The following is a 15,211-nucleotide window of genomic DNA, read 5'->3' as shown; positions in this document are numbered from 1 at the left end:
TCCAGCCCTTCCTTTCCAGCCCAGGTCCATCCAGGCCCTTCCTTTCCAACCCAGGTCCATCCAGGCCCTTCCTTTCCAATCCAGGTCCATCCAGCCCTTCCTTTCCAGCCCAGGTCCATCCAGGCCCTTCCTTTCCAACCCAGGTCCATGGGGTTGTGTGCAAGGTGAGCTCTCACCTGCAGCCTTCATATTTATTGACTTTGGAGAGCCCACTGAGAGGTTTTGCTTCTTTACTCGATATTTTCTGCTAGGAAAAAAACTCCTCATGATCAAAAAAATGAAATGCAGGTGATATTGAGGGGGGTTCTAGAGGAGTGCTTAGTTATTTTATTGCAGTCTTGTTTATATAATGGCATAAAACCAAGGACTGTGATGCAAACTTCTGAGTTCTCTGTTGGTTCTGGCTACTTATTTCTCATGCTGCTCTTGAAGTTCAATTTATTTAAACACAAGACCACACTGGTTTAGACCAGGAGTCCATCCAGTCCTGTCATCACCAGTAGTGTGTTAAAATAAACAGAGAGGTGATAAGTAAATATAATATATATATATATATAAAATAAATAGAGTGTTACCAATGGCTGATGTTTCCTCTAAATATAATCTCCAGAGAAGCCAAGGGCACAGTCTTTTACTGGGAAGCAAAGCAGAAGAAAAATGCCACTCAGCCACTCAGCTCTTCCTGAAATTTCCCAAAGCTTGGATTAGACCAATTTTTTTTTACCCCTACTGAAACTATAGATACAATAATTTCCTAAACCCCCTCACCACATAGGGTTACTGCTACAGTTAAAAAAATTGGGCTTGCCTTTATTTTTCTTTAAAAACAGTTTTCTTTGGGCTTAGTTAAAAATTAATAACACTAAAACTTTTCTAAACCTGGGATCTGCATGTCCCTGTCACTGGAGTTTCAGTGCATGAAGATTTCTGAATTTCACTCGTATTTAGAGGGAATTTGCTTAATCCAGGGACAGGTGCTGCAGGTGGCTGATGGGCCAGGTGGGTGATGAGCTCCCTGGTGGTTTCTCTTTGCTGCTCAGCACAGGAGGTTGCAGTAAGCTGGGGAAAGGCAAAAAGCTGCTGTGTTTTCCTGCTGTTCAGAGCTGTGCATGAAGGAGAACACTTGGCCAGCTCAGAGGCACTGCTGTGCCACTGGAATTCTGTGAACATGTTGTGCTGTGGGGATGGTGACAAGCAGTTTTATGGGCTGCTGCCCCTGTCCAGTGATCTGGATTTCACCACGGAGCTGTCACAATGTTCTTGGGACTGTGGTGCTCCACCCCCAGAATAATACAAAATCCTCTCTCTGCCCAACCTCATCATCTGATGCAAAGTCAGCTGAGAAGCTCAGGGCTCTCCCCAGGTAACTGGCACTGCCTCAGCTCTCAGAGAATTTGCAGAATAATTGAGTTTTTCCGAAGCTTGTCAGGGTTTGTTTTGGTTGTTTCCTTTTTCCTGTTTAGATTATCTGAAGCACATGAAATGAATCAGTTGGTGTGTGCTTTATTCCAGAGAAGGACAGGCTTAAAATTGGGTAAGACTTTGCAGGATCTGCTTCTCTTGTGCCCTTGAACTTTGTGGGCCCTTGAATTTTGTGGGCCCTGATTTTCCTCCCAGTCCTGCCTGACTGTGGGGATTAAGGTGGGATTTCTCAAGGGCACGAGCCCTGTTAGCAGAGCCCCATATTTTGGAGATCTAACTGCACTTGTGATACAACCAGGAGTAATTCAATATCATCAAGGGAAATCATGGCATAAAATAATATTAATTGAGGCTCTCTGCCTTCAGGGATAAAATTCATTAGTATTTGTCACTTATATGGTAATTAAGAGTGGATAATTTGTCAAACTATGTTTCTTTCCCTTCCTCATTTTCCTGGTTGGAGAAATCCAAACACTGAAGATAACCCAAGTAAAGCAATCCCATGTCTGCAAACTCAGGCATTTGTGTGTAAAAGAGACCTCCCTGTGCTCAGAGGGGCTCCAGGAGAGCTGGAGAGGGACTGGGGACAAGGGTGGAGGGACAGGATGCAGGGAATGGCTCCCAGTGCCAGAGGGCAGGGATGGATGGGAGATTGGGAATTGGGAATTGTTCCCTGTGAAGGCGGGGAGGACTGGAATGGATTTTCCAGAGCAGCTGGGGCTGCCCCTGGATCCCTGGCAGTGCCCAAGGCCAGGTTGGACACTGGGGCTGGGAGCACCTGGGACAATGGGAGGTGTCCCTGCCATGGCAGGGGTTGAAGCTCAATAGGATTTAATCTCCCTTCCAACCCAACCCATTCCATGGTTCCATGATTGTCATTCCAGGTCTTTGTTCCCTTTGAAAAGCTGCATTATCGAATCACAAGGAAAAGACAAAATTATTGAAGATTTACTTGCAGCCTGTGTGTTTTAGTTCTTCCCTACTGGCAGGGGTTGCTATAAATACCTGGGATGAGTAATGCTCTTTTTTTTTTCCCCTCCCAAACTTCCTATGGTAAAATAATTTTTTTGATCATCCTGCTGGGAATGGAAAAGAATTTAAGCAGAGGTGGTTTGATATTTGGTGTATTTTTTCTGCTGCTCCAGCTGATTTGTGGCAGAAGACTGGAGTTTCTTTCTTTATTTGAGTACATTTTGGTAGTATCATCTTTCTCCTCATTATAGAATAAAGCTCTTAGAACACTGATATTGTGAGCAAGTTTTTATTCCTGCACACATCTAATTTGGAAGAGAAACATGAATTAAAATGCCAAGTCATATTATTCGTAAAGGAATTTGTAACCTTCATATTATTTTCTGGAGACCTAATAAGCAGCTCATTTGGTTTAGCTGAATTACATTTTTCAGCTTTCACACCTGGGAATAACTGATTTGTGAGTGACAGAAAAAAAATTCTCTTTTCCTCTGTCCAAAAGGGTTTGGTTTTTTTATCATAAGACACTGTATATTGAGAAATATTTTTGCATTTGGCTGCAAGTGAAACACAAACTGGGTTAGACTTGGAGTTATTCTTGAATATTCTGTGAAGGGAAAAAGACTCAGCCCCTGCTTCCAATTTCCATCAGCTGCTTCAGTCTCCTGCTTATGAAAATAATTTAAGTACCCATGGCATAACTTGAATCTGCTTTTTCCAGTAATTCAAGATGGATTTTTCAAATTCAAGTAAACACTTTGCTGAGGAAAGATCTTGATCTGTGTTATTTGATAGAATACTTGGTGAAAATTGTACTGGATCTTTCAGGAATGAGCATTTTCCCAAAGAAATTTAATAGGAATTCTAATTACCAAATACTTGATTGAGTCTATAAGTTTTTATTTTATAGAAAGAGTGCCATAGGAAAATAAAGCACCTTCAGAAAATAATATAGACTTGACAAATTGTAGCATAAATTTCTTGAATTTTTTCCCTTCAGATACATTTCTAAAAATAACTTCTCATTGATTAAACTCTTGTTTTTTACATAGTTTTTTGTGCTGATTAGACACAGACACCTGCTTCTTTTTACCCAGTAAAAACCTTTTTTTTTTTTAGCCTCAGAGAAACTGATATCAGAAAATAAGAGAGCAGGAAGAAGTAGCAGCATGGGGTTTCATCTTCTTCATCTTCTTCATCTTCTTCATCTTCTTCATCTTCTTCATCATCTTCTTCTTCTTCTTCTTCTTCTTCTTCTTCTTCTTCTCCTTCTTCTTCTTCTCCTTCTTCTTCTTCCTTTATTTTTATGGGATCTTTTCCCCTGTTTAAGGCCAGAGTATTTTAAGCTGTGGATAACCAAAACTCCCCATATTTTATAAGCAACTTAAGCTGAAATTTATTTAAACCCAGTTGAAACCATGGATACTCATGGATGTAATTTAGGTGGGAAGGTTTTTCATTTTAATAAGCACTTTTCCCATATTTTTTCCTCTACTTTCCACTTCTCATTGCAATCTGGAGGACAGGTTTATAAGCATCACACCAAGGGAAATATCCTCAGGTTAAAAAGGACCAGGGATTGGGAGACAGGGGCACTTGTTCTGCAGGAACTGGTGGAATTTCCAGTGTGAAGGGATTAGCAGGATGTGGGTTCAAGGTGCTCTGCAGATCTTAACACTTCCTGGCAAGGTTTTAAAGCCTCAGGCTACTTCAAATTCCATCTTACTTTAAAATGCATTGAAACCTTTTCTTGCCAAGGGTTATAACTCAGGTCAGCGACCATGTTTGTATTCTCATGTTTTCCCATTGTTTTGCTCTCCCTTGGTATTTATCTCCCATTGGTAACAGCTTTTTCTCTGTGTTTTTTTTTTTTTTCTTTGACTTTTATACAAACTTCTCTTTCAAATATCAGAGCTGATGCATAGAATAGGGGGCTTAATTTAATTTTGGTAGATGTAGGAAAACAAGTAATTTTTAAGCTGCCTTTTCTCAGATTTGAATATGAGAAAATGAGAAGTTCTAGGAATTGAATCAGTGTCTTGTGTTTTGCAGCACTTCTTCCAGATGCCACATTGGGAAAGAGGATTAACCACTGTATCCTCTCTGAGTTAAAGCCACACAATTGGGTAGAAAAAGTCTGTAAACCTCTGCATTTTCATTTGGGAAATATTTAATGATCTCCATTCCTGGAATTGCATGGATGGCAATGATAAATCCACATAAACCACAGATGAAATACCACAAAAATACAAGTAGCCTCAGAGGACCACATGGCAAAGCTTCTGTGCTCTTTATGCCAGTATCCAGCTTGGTGCCAAACATTTCCTGGGCTTTAGAAGGAAAATAAATCTCTGAAAGCTTCAGATGCTATGTTTCATTAAGTTCTAGCTCAGATTTATTTGGAAAAAGCTTACCCAAAATACCTTCAGCTATTTCTTTGAAAATGCTGGGAAGGCTGTTTGTGGTGGGTTTCCAGCAGAAGTTGGGATACAGGTTGGTGCTCAAGTTGGGGAGCAGCCAGACATTCCTGAATTTTTAACCTTTGCCACTCTGGCTATGAAAATTATTAATTCTGGTTCTAGTGGGAAGTAGTGCTGCTGTTTCCTTCTGCCCTGCACTCTGCTTTGCTGCTTCCAGGGAAAACAAGGTTTTCTAATCACCATTATTTACATGGGCTGGAGCTGGCTTTTTAGGACTTTCCAAACTCTGCAGACCATGTGGATAATTTGTTCTGGATAAAGGCCGTGGCTCTGGATCTGTGGCTCTATCAGGCCACAAGAACAGACTGAAGCTCTGTTTATCTTTTCTGACTTAAATTTATGTGTAAACATTCTTAGTTTTCAAAGGCACTTCCCAGAATTTCCTGCCCTGCCTTGAGTAAGGAAATATTTTGGTGAGGGCCTCAAGGGTCTTAAAGTGAGGGGGATGAATGATGTGTTCCTTTCTTTCTCCCATGAAAAACCTTCAGTTTCTTAGCTCTGATTTATGGTCAGCTTTGCCTTCTTTTCAGGCAGGTGTTAACGAAAATGATTTTTATGATGGTGCTTGGTGTGCAGGAAGAAATGACCCCTACCAGTGGATTGAAGTAGATGCTCGAAGGCTGACTAAATTCACTGGAGTCATCACCCAGGGAAGAAACTCCCTCTGGTCGTAAGTACACCCTGACTTTTCTCCATGGCATTCTGAGCTTTCAGACCCAGGAATTCATGTCCTGATGTGCTTTGGTTCTTCAAGGAAAAAACCCAAAAAACCAGATTGGAAATGTGAGACATCAAGTCATCGAATGGGGCAACAGTCATTATATATAAGACAAAGTCTATATATATATATTTTTTTTTAATTTAAAATTAAAAATATTATTTATATATTCTATTCTATTCTATTCTATACTATAATATAATATTATATTATATTATATTATATTATTTATATAATATATTATAATAAAAAATCTATAATAATATATAATAATATAATATATGTTATATATAAAGTATATATTAATATAATATAAAATATAATACAAAATATAATATATTATATTATAGAATATAATATATAATAATAATATAAAAGGCAAAGTCATTATCTATACATAAATATATATAAAATTATAATATAATATATATATTTACATCTGTATATAAGGTGAAGTCATTATATATGGCATAAAATACAAGTTTAAGGGTAGCAAACTTCTCTAGTCATGATCTACATCTGGGCCTTTACACTCATCTTGTCATATTTGCTTGTGTTAAACTTCCTCCTTCTTTTCCAATATTTAACTTGATTAGCTCAGGTTATAGTTTCAGGGAACTTTTAAATTTAGTTTCAAATAACCATGCTTCTCTGAGATGTCTTAATCCCTAGGTAATCTCCAAGTAATCACTGTAATTCCAAAACAACATGATTTTTATGTGAGCAGATAAAACAAACTTTATAATACTACATATATTTACATATATATTATATATGTGAATATAATATTTATATATTTATATCTATTTAGAATTAATTCAATTTACAATATTAATTACATATCTGCATATAATTATGCAAATATATATATATATATAAATATGCTATTTTTGAGCTTTCTGGCCACTGCTTGTGCTGGAGAATGTCTCATGGCACTGAGAAATAAGTGTTTTGCCCAGATTTGTCTGCATTTACTCCTCTGTGACTGTTGTGAATGGTGTATGAGGGATACAGGAACAGGAGGGGAAGATTTGGGGTTTTTTCCTGCTCTTTACATGTTTGTTTGGCCTTTTAATTTGTCAGTGAGTCTCACAGCTTTGTGTGAGCAGATAATTCCACTTCTGCTGTTGGACCTTTTGCACAAGTGTGCAGGGGATGCACAGTCCCTCTGGGAGATCCATTCTGTCAGAATCCTCCCTTAGAAAATGAATGTGACATGTAATTGAAGGTAAATCAGAAAAAATGTCACTATATCTTAGAAAAATAATATTTTCCTTTCAACTGTGGTTTTTTCTTTTTTTTTTTTTTTTGTTTAATTTCTTTTAACGTGCTTGTGGGAGTAGGTGCTTATTTGGCAATAAGTTTTCTATATTTATTCCACATTGTTCTGTGGTAGGTAGGTAGGTAATTACTGTAGTGAAGCCTTGCTCTTTTCTTTATTCATCCTCTTGACATTGCTGTTCCTCTCAGCGCCCGAGCTGCACTGCTTCATCCTGTCATGCTTCTATTTTTAGTTCAGCTCTGTTAGGAGTTTACAGCACATCTTGACACTCTATTTATGGCTGGTATTCTCACTCATCTTAGGGTTTTGGGGAGTTTTTTTGAACCACAGAAACACCAAGTCACAGAAAGGTTTGGGTTGGAATGGACCTTCAAGATTGTTGAGTTCCAACTCCCCTGCCATGGGCTGGGAATTTTGGGTTTGCTTCTTTCCCCATAAAAAATTGGTGGGCAGAGCCCTGAGGGTCTGCAGGAAGAGCAGGATTGGTGCTGGCAGAGCAGGACCAGGCTCCTCCTGGATTACTGCTGAGATTTGAGGAGATCCAGGCCCATTTCTGCCTGCCAGGAGCAAAGATGCTTCCACCAGGACCAGCTGTGCTGTGGGGCAGGTTAATGTCTCCTGAAAACACCTCCTGGAGGACTCAGCTGTGCCCCATGGAAGGAGCAGGGCAGTGGGGAGAAACAGTCCCAGAAAGGGACAGAAAGAGAGGAGTGGGAGTTGTTTTGGGGTGGACAGGTTCCTTTGTGCCTGTTTGGCTCAGAAATCAAAGGAGATTCGTCAGCTTCCTTCCCTGACCCTCAGCTGCTGACGGGGATGGTTTCAAAAGGGATTGTTTGTGATGGGAAAGTTTGTACCAAAAGATGCCCTTCTTTTACCTGAGGCACCTTCCCAGCTTTCTGAGGCTGTGTGACAAGAAGAGAGTGCTTTCATGACTGATGGAAACATATGCTGGGGAATAATCCTATTGTAGGTATGAGAGCCAAAAAACCACCTCTCTGATCTGTGTTGTATTAGAAGTGAAAACCTGCCAAGCAGGGGAGCTGAGGCAAGATTTTTATTTAGTCCAAAGCCTTGGAGACTTTCCCAGGTTTATATTTTAAAAAATAAAAAAAAAAAACAACCAAGGCACTGAAGGAGGGCAGGCTTATATTAGATATTAGAAAGAAATTCTTTCCTGTGAAGTTGGGCAGGCCCTGGCACAGGGAAGCCACAGAGCAGCTGGGGCTGCCCCTGGATCCCTGGAGATCCCTTGGACATTGGGGCTTGGAGCCACCTGGGACAGTGGAAGGTGTCCCTGCAATGGCAGGGATGGAACAGGATTATCTTCAAGATCCCTTCCAACCTAAAGCATTCTGTGATTCCATGACACTGGGATAAAGAACCACTAAAACCAACTCTTTTTATTGAACAAGAAGCTTTAACAAAAAACTGTACTTCACTGGAAGATGTGCCTAGATCAGATTTGTACCTGTCCTGGTCCCTGCAGTTTCCTGCTGCTGACCTGCTGAGGACATTTAAAATGCCAAGGGAGGGCAGGCAAGAGCACCCTGCTGGATCCTCTCCCAAACATCTTTGCCCCTCACTGCAAAGCTGCAACACTTGAGCTCCCAGCAGCGTGGCCTTTACTCCCTGTGTGTGATGCTGCAGCCAGAGCTTTTTCTGCTGCTGGATTCATTGGATTCATCCTTTTCCTCCTTTGGGGCAGCTCTGGCACCTGGAGCCTGGTGACCACTCCGATCAGATATGATTATTTATATCTATATATATATATTTATATATATATAAATTTCTGTCCCCCAGAAATAAATTATTATATATATATAATTTTAATTATATATATGTGTGTTATATATATTATATATTATATATTATTTTATAATATATATTAATATAATATATATTATATAATTATATATATATTATATATATATATTATATATAATATATATTAATATAATCTATATATTATATATTATAATTTCTTTCTATATTTCTATATATATAGAAATATAGAAAGAATTATATTCTAAATATATAGAAATATATTCTAAAATATATTTTATGTATTTATAGATTATAATTTTTCTTTCTAATTATATATATTATATAATCAAATATATAATATAAAATTTATAAAAGGCAAAGTCATTATATATATAAATAAATATATAATAATAATATATATATTTTTATATATATTAAAGGCAAAGCCATTATATACAGCATAAAATAGACGTTTAAGGGTAGCTTAAGGCTGCTCCCATGCAGCTTTGCTCACTGGGAGCTTTTTGGGCTTTCTGGTCCATGATGAACTGAAGTTTGCACTGCACACAGTGCAAAAAAGCACAGAAATGCTTGGGGTTTCCAGTGCCTGTGCACTGGCAGGAGCTGCTTCTGCTCAGCCCTTCCTCCCCTGCTGTTCCCTGTCTGTCCCTGGGGGTTGTGGCTCCCCTTGTCCATGCCAGGCTTGAGACAGGAGAGCCTTCAGGAGGAAGAGGAGTTGCAGAAGCAGCTCTTGGAAACACAGATGACCTGATGGGAGAGAAGGAAAGTGAGCCTGGTTTTAGTGAATGCTTGGATTATTTCATCATTTCCTTTTTGAGGAAAAGCACTTCTGAGTTGAATTTTTTTGCTCGGCTGTGAATTCTGTGAATCAGATTTTTCTCCTCTCTTTTTTAAGCCTGAAACAAGCAAAAACAGGCTTTGAACAAAAAAATCCTGGATTTGAGGAGTCCTTCCTCTTACCAGTCAAAGGAAGCACATGAGCTCGAGGGCTGCTGCTGTTCAGGCACCTCAGTCATTCCTGGGAAACCTGAAATCATGGAAAAGGGTTCTTTTGCCACCATAAATGGGCAGATCTGCTTAGATCATCCAGAAGATCTGCAGATGATGAATTCCACAGAAAAAGTGGAGCCCAGCTGCAAGAAACAGGACTTCTTTTTGATTTTTACACTGAAGATATCAAAAAATCAGGAGTGCCACAAGTGCTGGCTAATAGGAATAAAATCCAATGCCTTGAAAGTGAGCAGGATATCTGTTCCTTTGGGGGAGAATTAATATACATAAAAGTGATATGTAATTCTTAATAATAAGTACTTCTTAAGTAATAATAATATATGTATAATAATAAATGTAATAATAATATATGTAATTCTTCATATTGCTGCCAATACATCTTCTAGTTTTAGGAACCAAATATCTTTAAAGAACAGTTCAAGGCTGTAGAGTGGGACACTGGAAGCATCACTGTGGAATTGTGCCAGGGATTTAAAGCAGTGATGTGGTGGTTTAAAATATGCACTCTCTTGACAGAGGGAAAGAAACTATTAATCACTCTTAGCAGTTTGGCAGGAATTTGAAAAACAGAGTAAACTTGTTTCCCACAAGCCAAACTCTCTTCTGATAATTCAGCATCATCTTTTGTATCAAGAGAAAACTCACATGTCAAAGTAGAGTCAGTGTGTGCTGACAGTAACATAAAGCTTCAGGCTGTGTGAGTGCAGAGGATGTTTTGGTTTTCAGGAGAGGATGTAATGCTGCAGTGAGTGAGATGTATTTTCTAAAAATTAACCTTTCAGTCATGGTAAGTTGTGAACTATCACCCCACGCCATGGAATGAAAAAATGACAACAATAAGAAAAAGCATGGATGAAATGATCTGTGCAGAAAGTTGGAGTTCTGCAGCAAAGTGATGGATTTTTTAGTGAAAAATCAAAATAGATTTACTTTCAAACATGTTCTCTTTAAGACCTTTCAGCTTCATAAAAATATTGAAGAATTTTTATTTTTATGCAAAATTGTCTTTAGGAAAAAAAATGTTGGGGGAGCATCTTAATTTTTCAAGTCTGGTTTGGGTAGAAGTTATTCTCTGTGTCTTCCAAAACTGCAATAGCTCTTAAAAGGTTTGAGGAGCCACCAAATCAGTGGTGCTGCTGGCTGGTAGGAATGGTTTTCATGTATTGCCTGAGTCTAAACTGACACTGTTTAAGCTGGTCACTTATTTTCATTAGTGCTGAAGCAGCATTTTAACCAGAAGCTGGTGTAGACACCATTGCCCACTCCTTTCTGTGGCACTTTGCTTTCCCTGTGCTGCTCTGCAGGAATAGCAAACAATAAATACCCAGCAGATTGGATTTTGTGTCTGATCATGCTTTTGCTACAGACAGGATCCTTGTGATTGAACAGGAGAATGATTTTGCAATTTTTTTTGGTAGGGCACCCTTGACCTCAGGCTTCCCTGTGTGCAGTGTAGCTCTTCATGATGCCCCAGCATCCCTTTTGACAAACTGTCCTGAGGGAACTCTAGGTCTGTAACAAGCTGGGTGCCTTCCAGAGATGCAGCTCAGGATAAATTTAGGTCAGTGCAATTTGCCTGCTTGCTTCTAATTTCGGTGCTACAGCATTCTGCTCTTCAGTCCCAAAATGAATGTGCTGCCCCACATTCCAGCTCATTGCTGCGCTCACTGGCAGTTTCTCAGAAGCTCAGATTTGTTTTTTAGGCAGTGTCTATGGCAAGGGGGTAATTTCCTTGCTTGCAAGGCAGTAAAAATCAGAGTCACGGAATCATCAAGGTTGGAAAGTGCCTCTAAGATCATCAAGTCCAACACTGCCAGGGTCTTTTCAGCTATTCCTGGTTCTAAGGTCATGGTCTCAGAGTAGTAACACTGGCTTCCTGAAGTGGTAATCACATGAGCATCTTCAGTCTTCCAACAATAACAGAAGAGCAGTGATAATCCTTCCAGTGACACTGGGGTGGCATTCAGGAAAGTGGAGTGGATATTCACAGGTGGTTTGAGCTGCTACTACAATCTAAGGAAACAGAATTTATCACTGTACACACGAAGGGTCAAAATTCAGCAGTGCAATGCTGCTTGTGAGAGCAGAGAAGAATAAACCCCAAACCCTGCCCAGCTCACAAGTACAACAGACAAAGCTGGCTCTGCCTTTCAGAGCAGCTCCTCCTGTCCCCTCGCAGAGGCTGTGAAAACACACCCTGCTGAAACTTCAACAAGTCCAGGGGATATGTCTCCATGTTTTATCCAGATCATGTAACAAAACAAGCAGCTGCTGTGTGCAGACTTGGGTAATTCTGGTGCATTAAATCAGTGCAAACTGTTATGTGCCCTGACTGGGTGACAGGACTGCAGAGATGATTACAGCTTTCCCAAAGTCAGCCTCATGGGGTGAATTGTTCCAAATCCATAGAAATCATATCAAGTGTATTGATGGGAGTTATAAAACAACCTGAACTCATTGCAGGAAAAGCTCCCTTGAGATAATAATGTCAGCAGTTCCATGTTCCACTAATGTTTATGATGGGTTTACCTAATAAGTTAGATTTTCTCTGGGTGTGGCTTGGTGAATCCTTCTCATGGGCTTTCATGAGCCAGCCTTTGGCAGCTGCACCTGCAGGGCTCTCCATCTATTTGTTTAATTTCACTCCCTGTGCCCTGTCGATTTTCCAGCTCAGTTCTTGCTGCCTGCCCAGGATTTTGTCACTGATGAGCCCTCCCCACCTCCCCTTGGCTCTGGGGAGCTGCTGGGGTGATCCTGTGTGGGTGGGGTGCTGACAGCACAGCCAGGCACAGATTGATGCTTTCCCGAGTTTGTTTGACAGAAATGTCAGAGCCGATGCTGTTCTGTTGTGGCTCTGATTTGGCACGGGGATCCTGTGCCCAGCCTCTGTCACTCACTGGCAGGGAGCAGGGCAGTGCCACCCTGGGGCAGTGGTCACTCTGCACTCCCAGAGGGTGCTGAGGAGGGGACAGAACCTGCCCTGCACAGTGGGGATGCTCAGAAAAGGAAGGAAAGCTTTGTAACCTCCCTGGAAGGGACTTGAAATCAAATGAGCTGAATCCTTTTGGAAAAGGAGACTTCCAGTGAATTCGGGCATCTGCTGCAGCTGATTACTCACCCTCTCTCATCACAGCCTGGGTTTGTGTCTTTGGCTCATGAATGGTGCCTTGGTGCAATGAGAATGGTTGGGTGGGGGTCATGTTGGGGTCATCAGGCTCCTTGTCCCTCCACTTGTGCCCTTCCCAAACCAATGTCCCTTCCACATGCACTGGGTGGCACTTGGCCACCTCTCTGTGGGCTTGAGAGCCTCCAGCACTGCTGTAAATATTCTCTCAGCTGTGGCACAAATGGCAGTGTTTGTTTGCTGGTAACTCTCAGGGCTTTTCATTTTCCTGTATTTTAACATTCATGAAGTGAGCTGTTGCCTGGAAAGGTTGGATTTCTCTCCTCAAATACATGACTGATTTACAAAGGTGAGGTAGGCACAAAAAAAGAATGGAAAACTAAGAATGCCACAAAAAGAGGTTCAGAAGAAAAGGCATCACAGCTTGGTTGTGTTCAGCAGATACAGAGGACCTGCTGCAGAAGGAATTTCAAACTCATTAAATTCTCATTGCAGAGTGGCCAAAAATGAGGGGTTAAGACCAAAATCTTTGGGGCAGAGGATGTTTCTGACCCTGGCACCTTCAGGCATTATTGGCTGAATGTACAACAGCAAAATAAGAAACATCCACAGCTATCACCAGATTTTCTAGAATCTCATAAAATCCATGTAAAAACCTGGCTGTAAGTTGCAGATGTTGGGTTGGAAAGGTATTTGCAACCCCAACTCCTGTTTATTGAGTAAAGCTTTGAAAAAATCTGTGCTGAATTCAGCTCAAGCAAGTGAAATTCTGGCTCTGAGCTTTTGTTCGTAGGGCCTCCAAAGAGATGGATTTCACAGCAGTACATTCATTTCAGTCAGCTAGAAGCAATTTTAAAAATTAAACATTCAAAGACTTCAATTATTAAAAAAATACCCTTGCTGGCTAGTCAATCTTCATCTCCTAAATCATATTTATTTTAATTAGTTTGCAAAACTTGCTGGGCTACCTGTGGTTTGCCTGGGCATTATTTTTTCTTGGCTGATTTGGAAACTGTTTGGCAGTGGGTGACTTAAAATTTTATCAGCATAAATATTATTATAGAATATTAATATTAATGGTTATACATTTAATTGCATGAGAGTACAAATTAATTTTTCAAGTAGAAAGCCATTTAATTGCCAGCATGCTGATTCTGTTGCATGAGTATCATTTAGTATAAAGCTTGTCCAGCATTTTTTTGGTACAGAGATTTTGCTATATCAAGTATTTTGGTGTTTCAGTTTATTTATTATTGCTGGGTACACATTTATTTGCCTGAATGGGTCTATTTTATATTAATTTTAGGGGTTCTATTGCAGATAAATCAGGTTGGCCTGACAGCAGAAGAATAAAATGCTCGGTTGGAGCCAGGTCTGTTGTTCATGGGAGCTCTGCTGGTGTTTTCTGGTCTAATTCCAAGAATGTCAGAGAATCATGGAATATTTTGGGTTAGAAGGGACATTAAAAGTCATCTTGCTCCAATCCCCCTGCCACAGGCACCTTCCACATCCCAGGCTGCTCCAAAACCCATCCAGCCTGTCCTTGGACACTTCCAGGGATCCAGGAGCAGCCACAGCTGCTCTGGGAAATCCATTCTCACAGAAACAATTCCCAATTCCCAATCTCCCATCCAGCCCTGCCCTCTGGCAGTGGGAGCCATTCCCTGTGTCCTGTCCCTCCATGCCTTGTCCCCAGTCCCTCTCCAGCTCTCCTGGAGCCCCTTCAGGCCCTGGAAGTTGCTCTAAGGTCCAGTCCAGAGCCTTCTGCAGCCTGAGCACCCCCAGTTCTCTCCTTTCCACACAGGAAGGTGCTCCATCCCTTCAATCTTCTTTGTGGCCCATCTCTGCCACTCTGGGCTTGAGCTTCTGCTCACCAGCACTTCAAATCACCTGGGCTTTCCTTGCTGTGGAAAAGCACCCTCAGAGATGAGGATCAATATTTATTTTAGATTTATTTCACTTGTTGCTGGTTAGCTTTCCATGATTGAGAAGCTTGGCATTAAAATATGACATGCAGCAAGTGCTGCTCAAAGAGAAAAAACCCAAACAATCCCAATTCCCAGCTGATCCACTGCCTGCTGGAGCCTGGGCAGGGAAAATCTGGTATCCCTCCTCTGCTTCCCTGCATTCTCCTGAGCTGGGATTCAGCCTTGGTCCAACACACAGAAAGAAAAGTCAGGAAATTGTATCAGGGCAAGCACAGCTGGAAGATGTTTTGCTGTTCTGGTGCTGCCCATGATCTTTTTGCTCAGTAGCTGATGCTGTGGTTAGATAAGGAAAAGCTGATTATTGGGACAGGAACCTGCCAAAGCTGTAGGAGATCTGCTTTTAATTCTCTGCTTTGATTCAAGTTTACTCTCTCTGTCCCTGGGCAAGTTATTTAATCCCTCAGCTTTTCTTTTTTGGATGAAAATGGA

General features: G+C 40.6%; 1 protein-coding gene and 1 long non-coding RNA gene across 2 annotated transcripts in view; both read left to right on the top strand.

The window, feature by feature from the left end:
* LOC139599212 (uncharacterized) overlaps positions 1-15,211 on the top strand; it is a 432,267-nt gene that overhangs the window by 47,444 nt on the left and 369,612 nt on the right. The gene's annotated exons all lie outside the window — the stretch shown is intronic.
* CPXM2 (carboxypeptidase X, M14 family member 2) overlaps positions 1-15,211 on the top strand; it is a 68,610-nt gene that overhangs the window by 22,181 nt on the left and 31,218 nt on the right. Inside the window, exon 3 of the mRNA XM_071446143.1 lies at positions 5,405-5,544. Within this exon, the coding sequence (XP_071302244.1) occupies positions 5,405-5,544 (140 nt within the window). The remainder of the gene's footprint in view (positions 1-5,404; positions 5,545-15,211) is intronic.

Source organism: Agelaius tricolor, unplaced genomic scaffold (assembly GCF_023055355.1).
Source record: "Agelaius tricolor isolate 1412-34295 unplaced genomic scaffold, bAgeTri1.0.p SCAF_22, whole genome shotgun sequence".
Taxonomy (NCBI): Eukaryota; Metazoa; Chordata; class Aves; order Passeriformes; family Icteridae; genus Agelaius; species Agelaius tricolor.
This window is presented reverse-complemented; position numbering and strand designations above follow the sequence as displayed.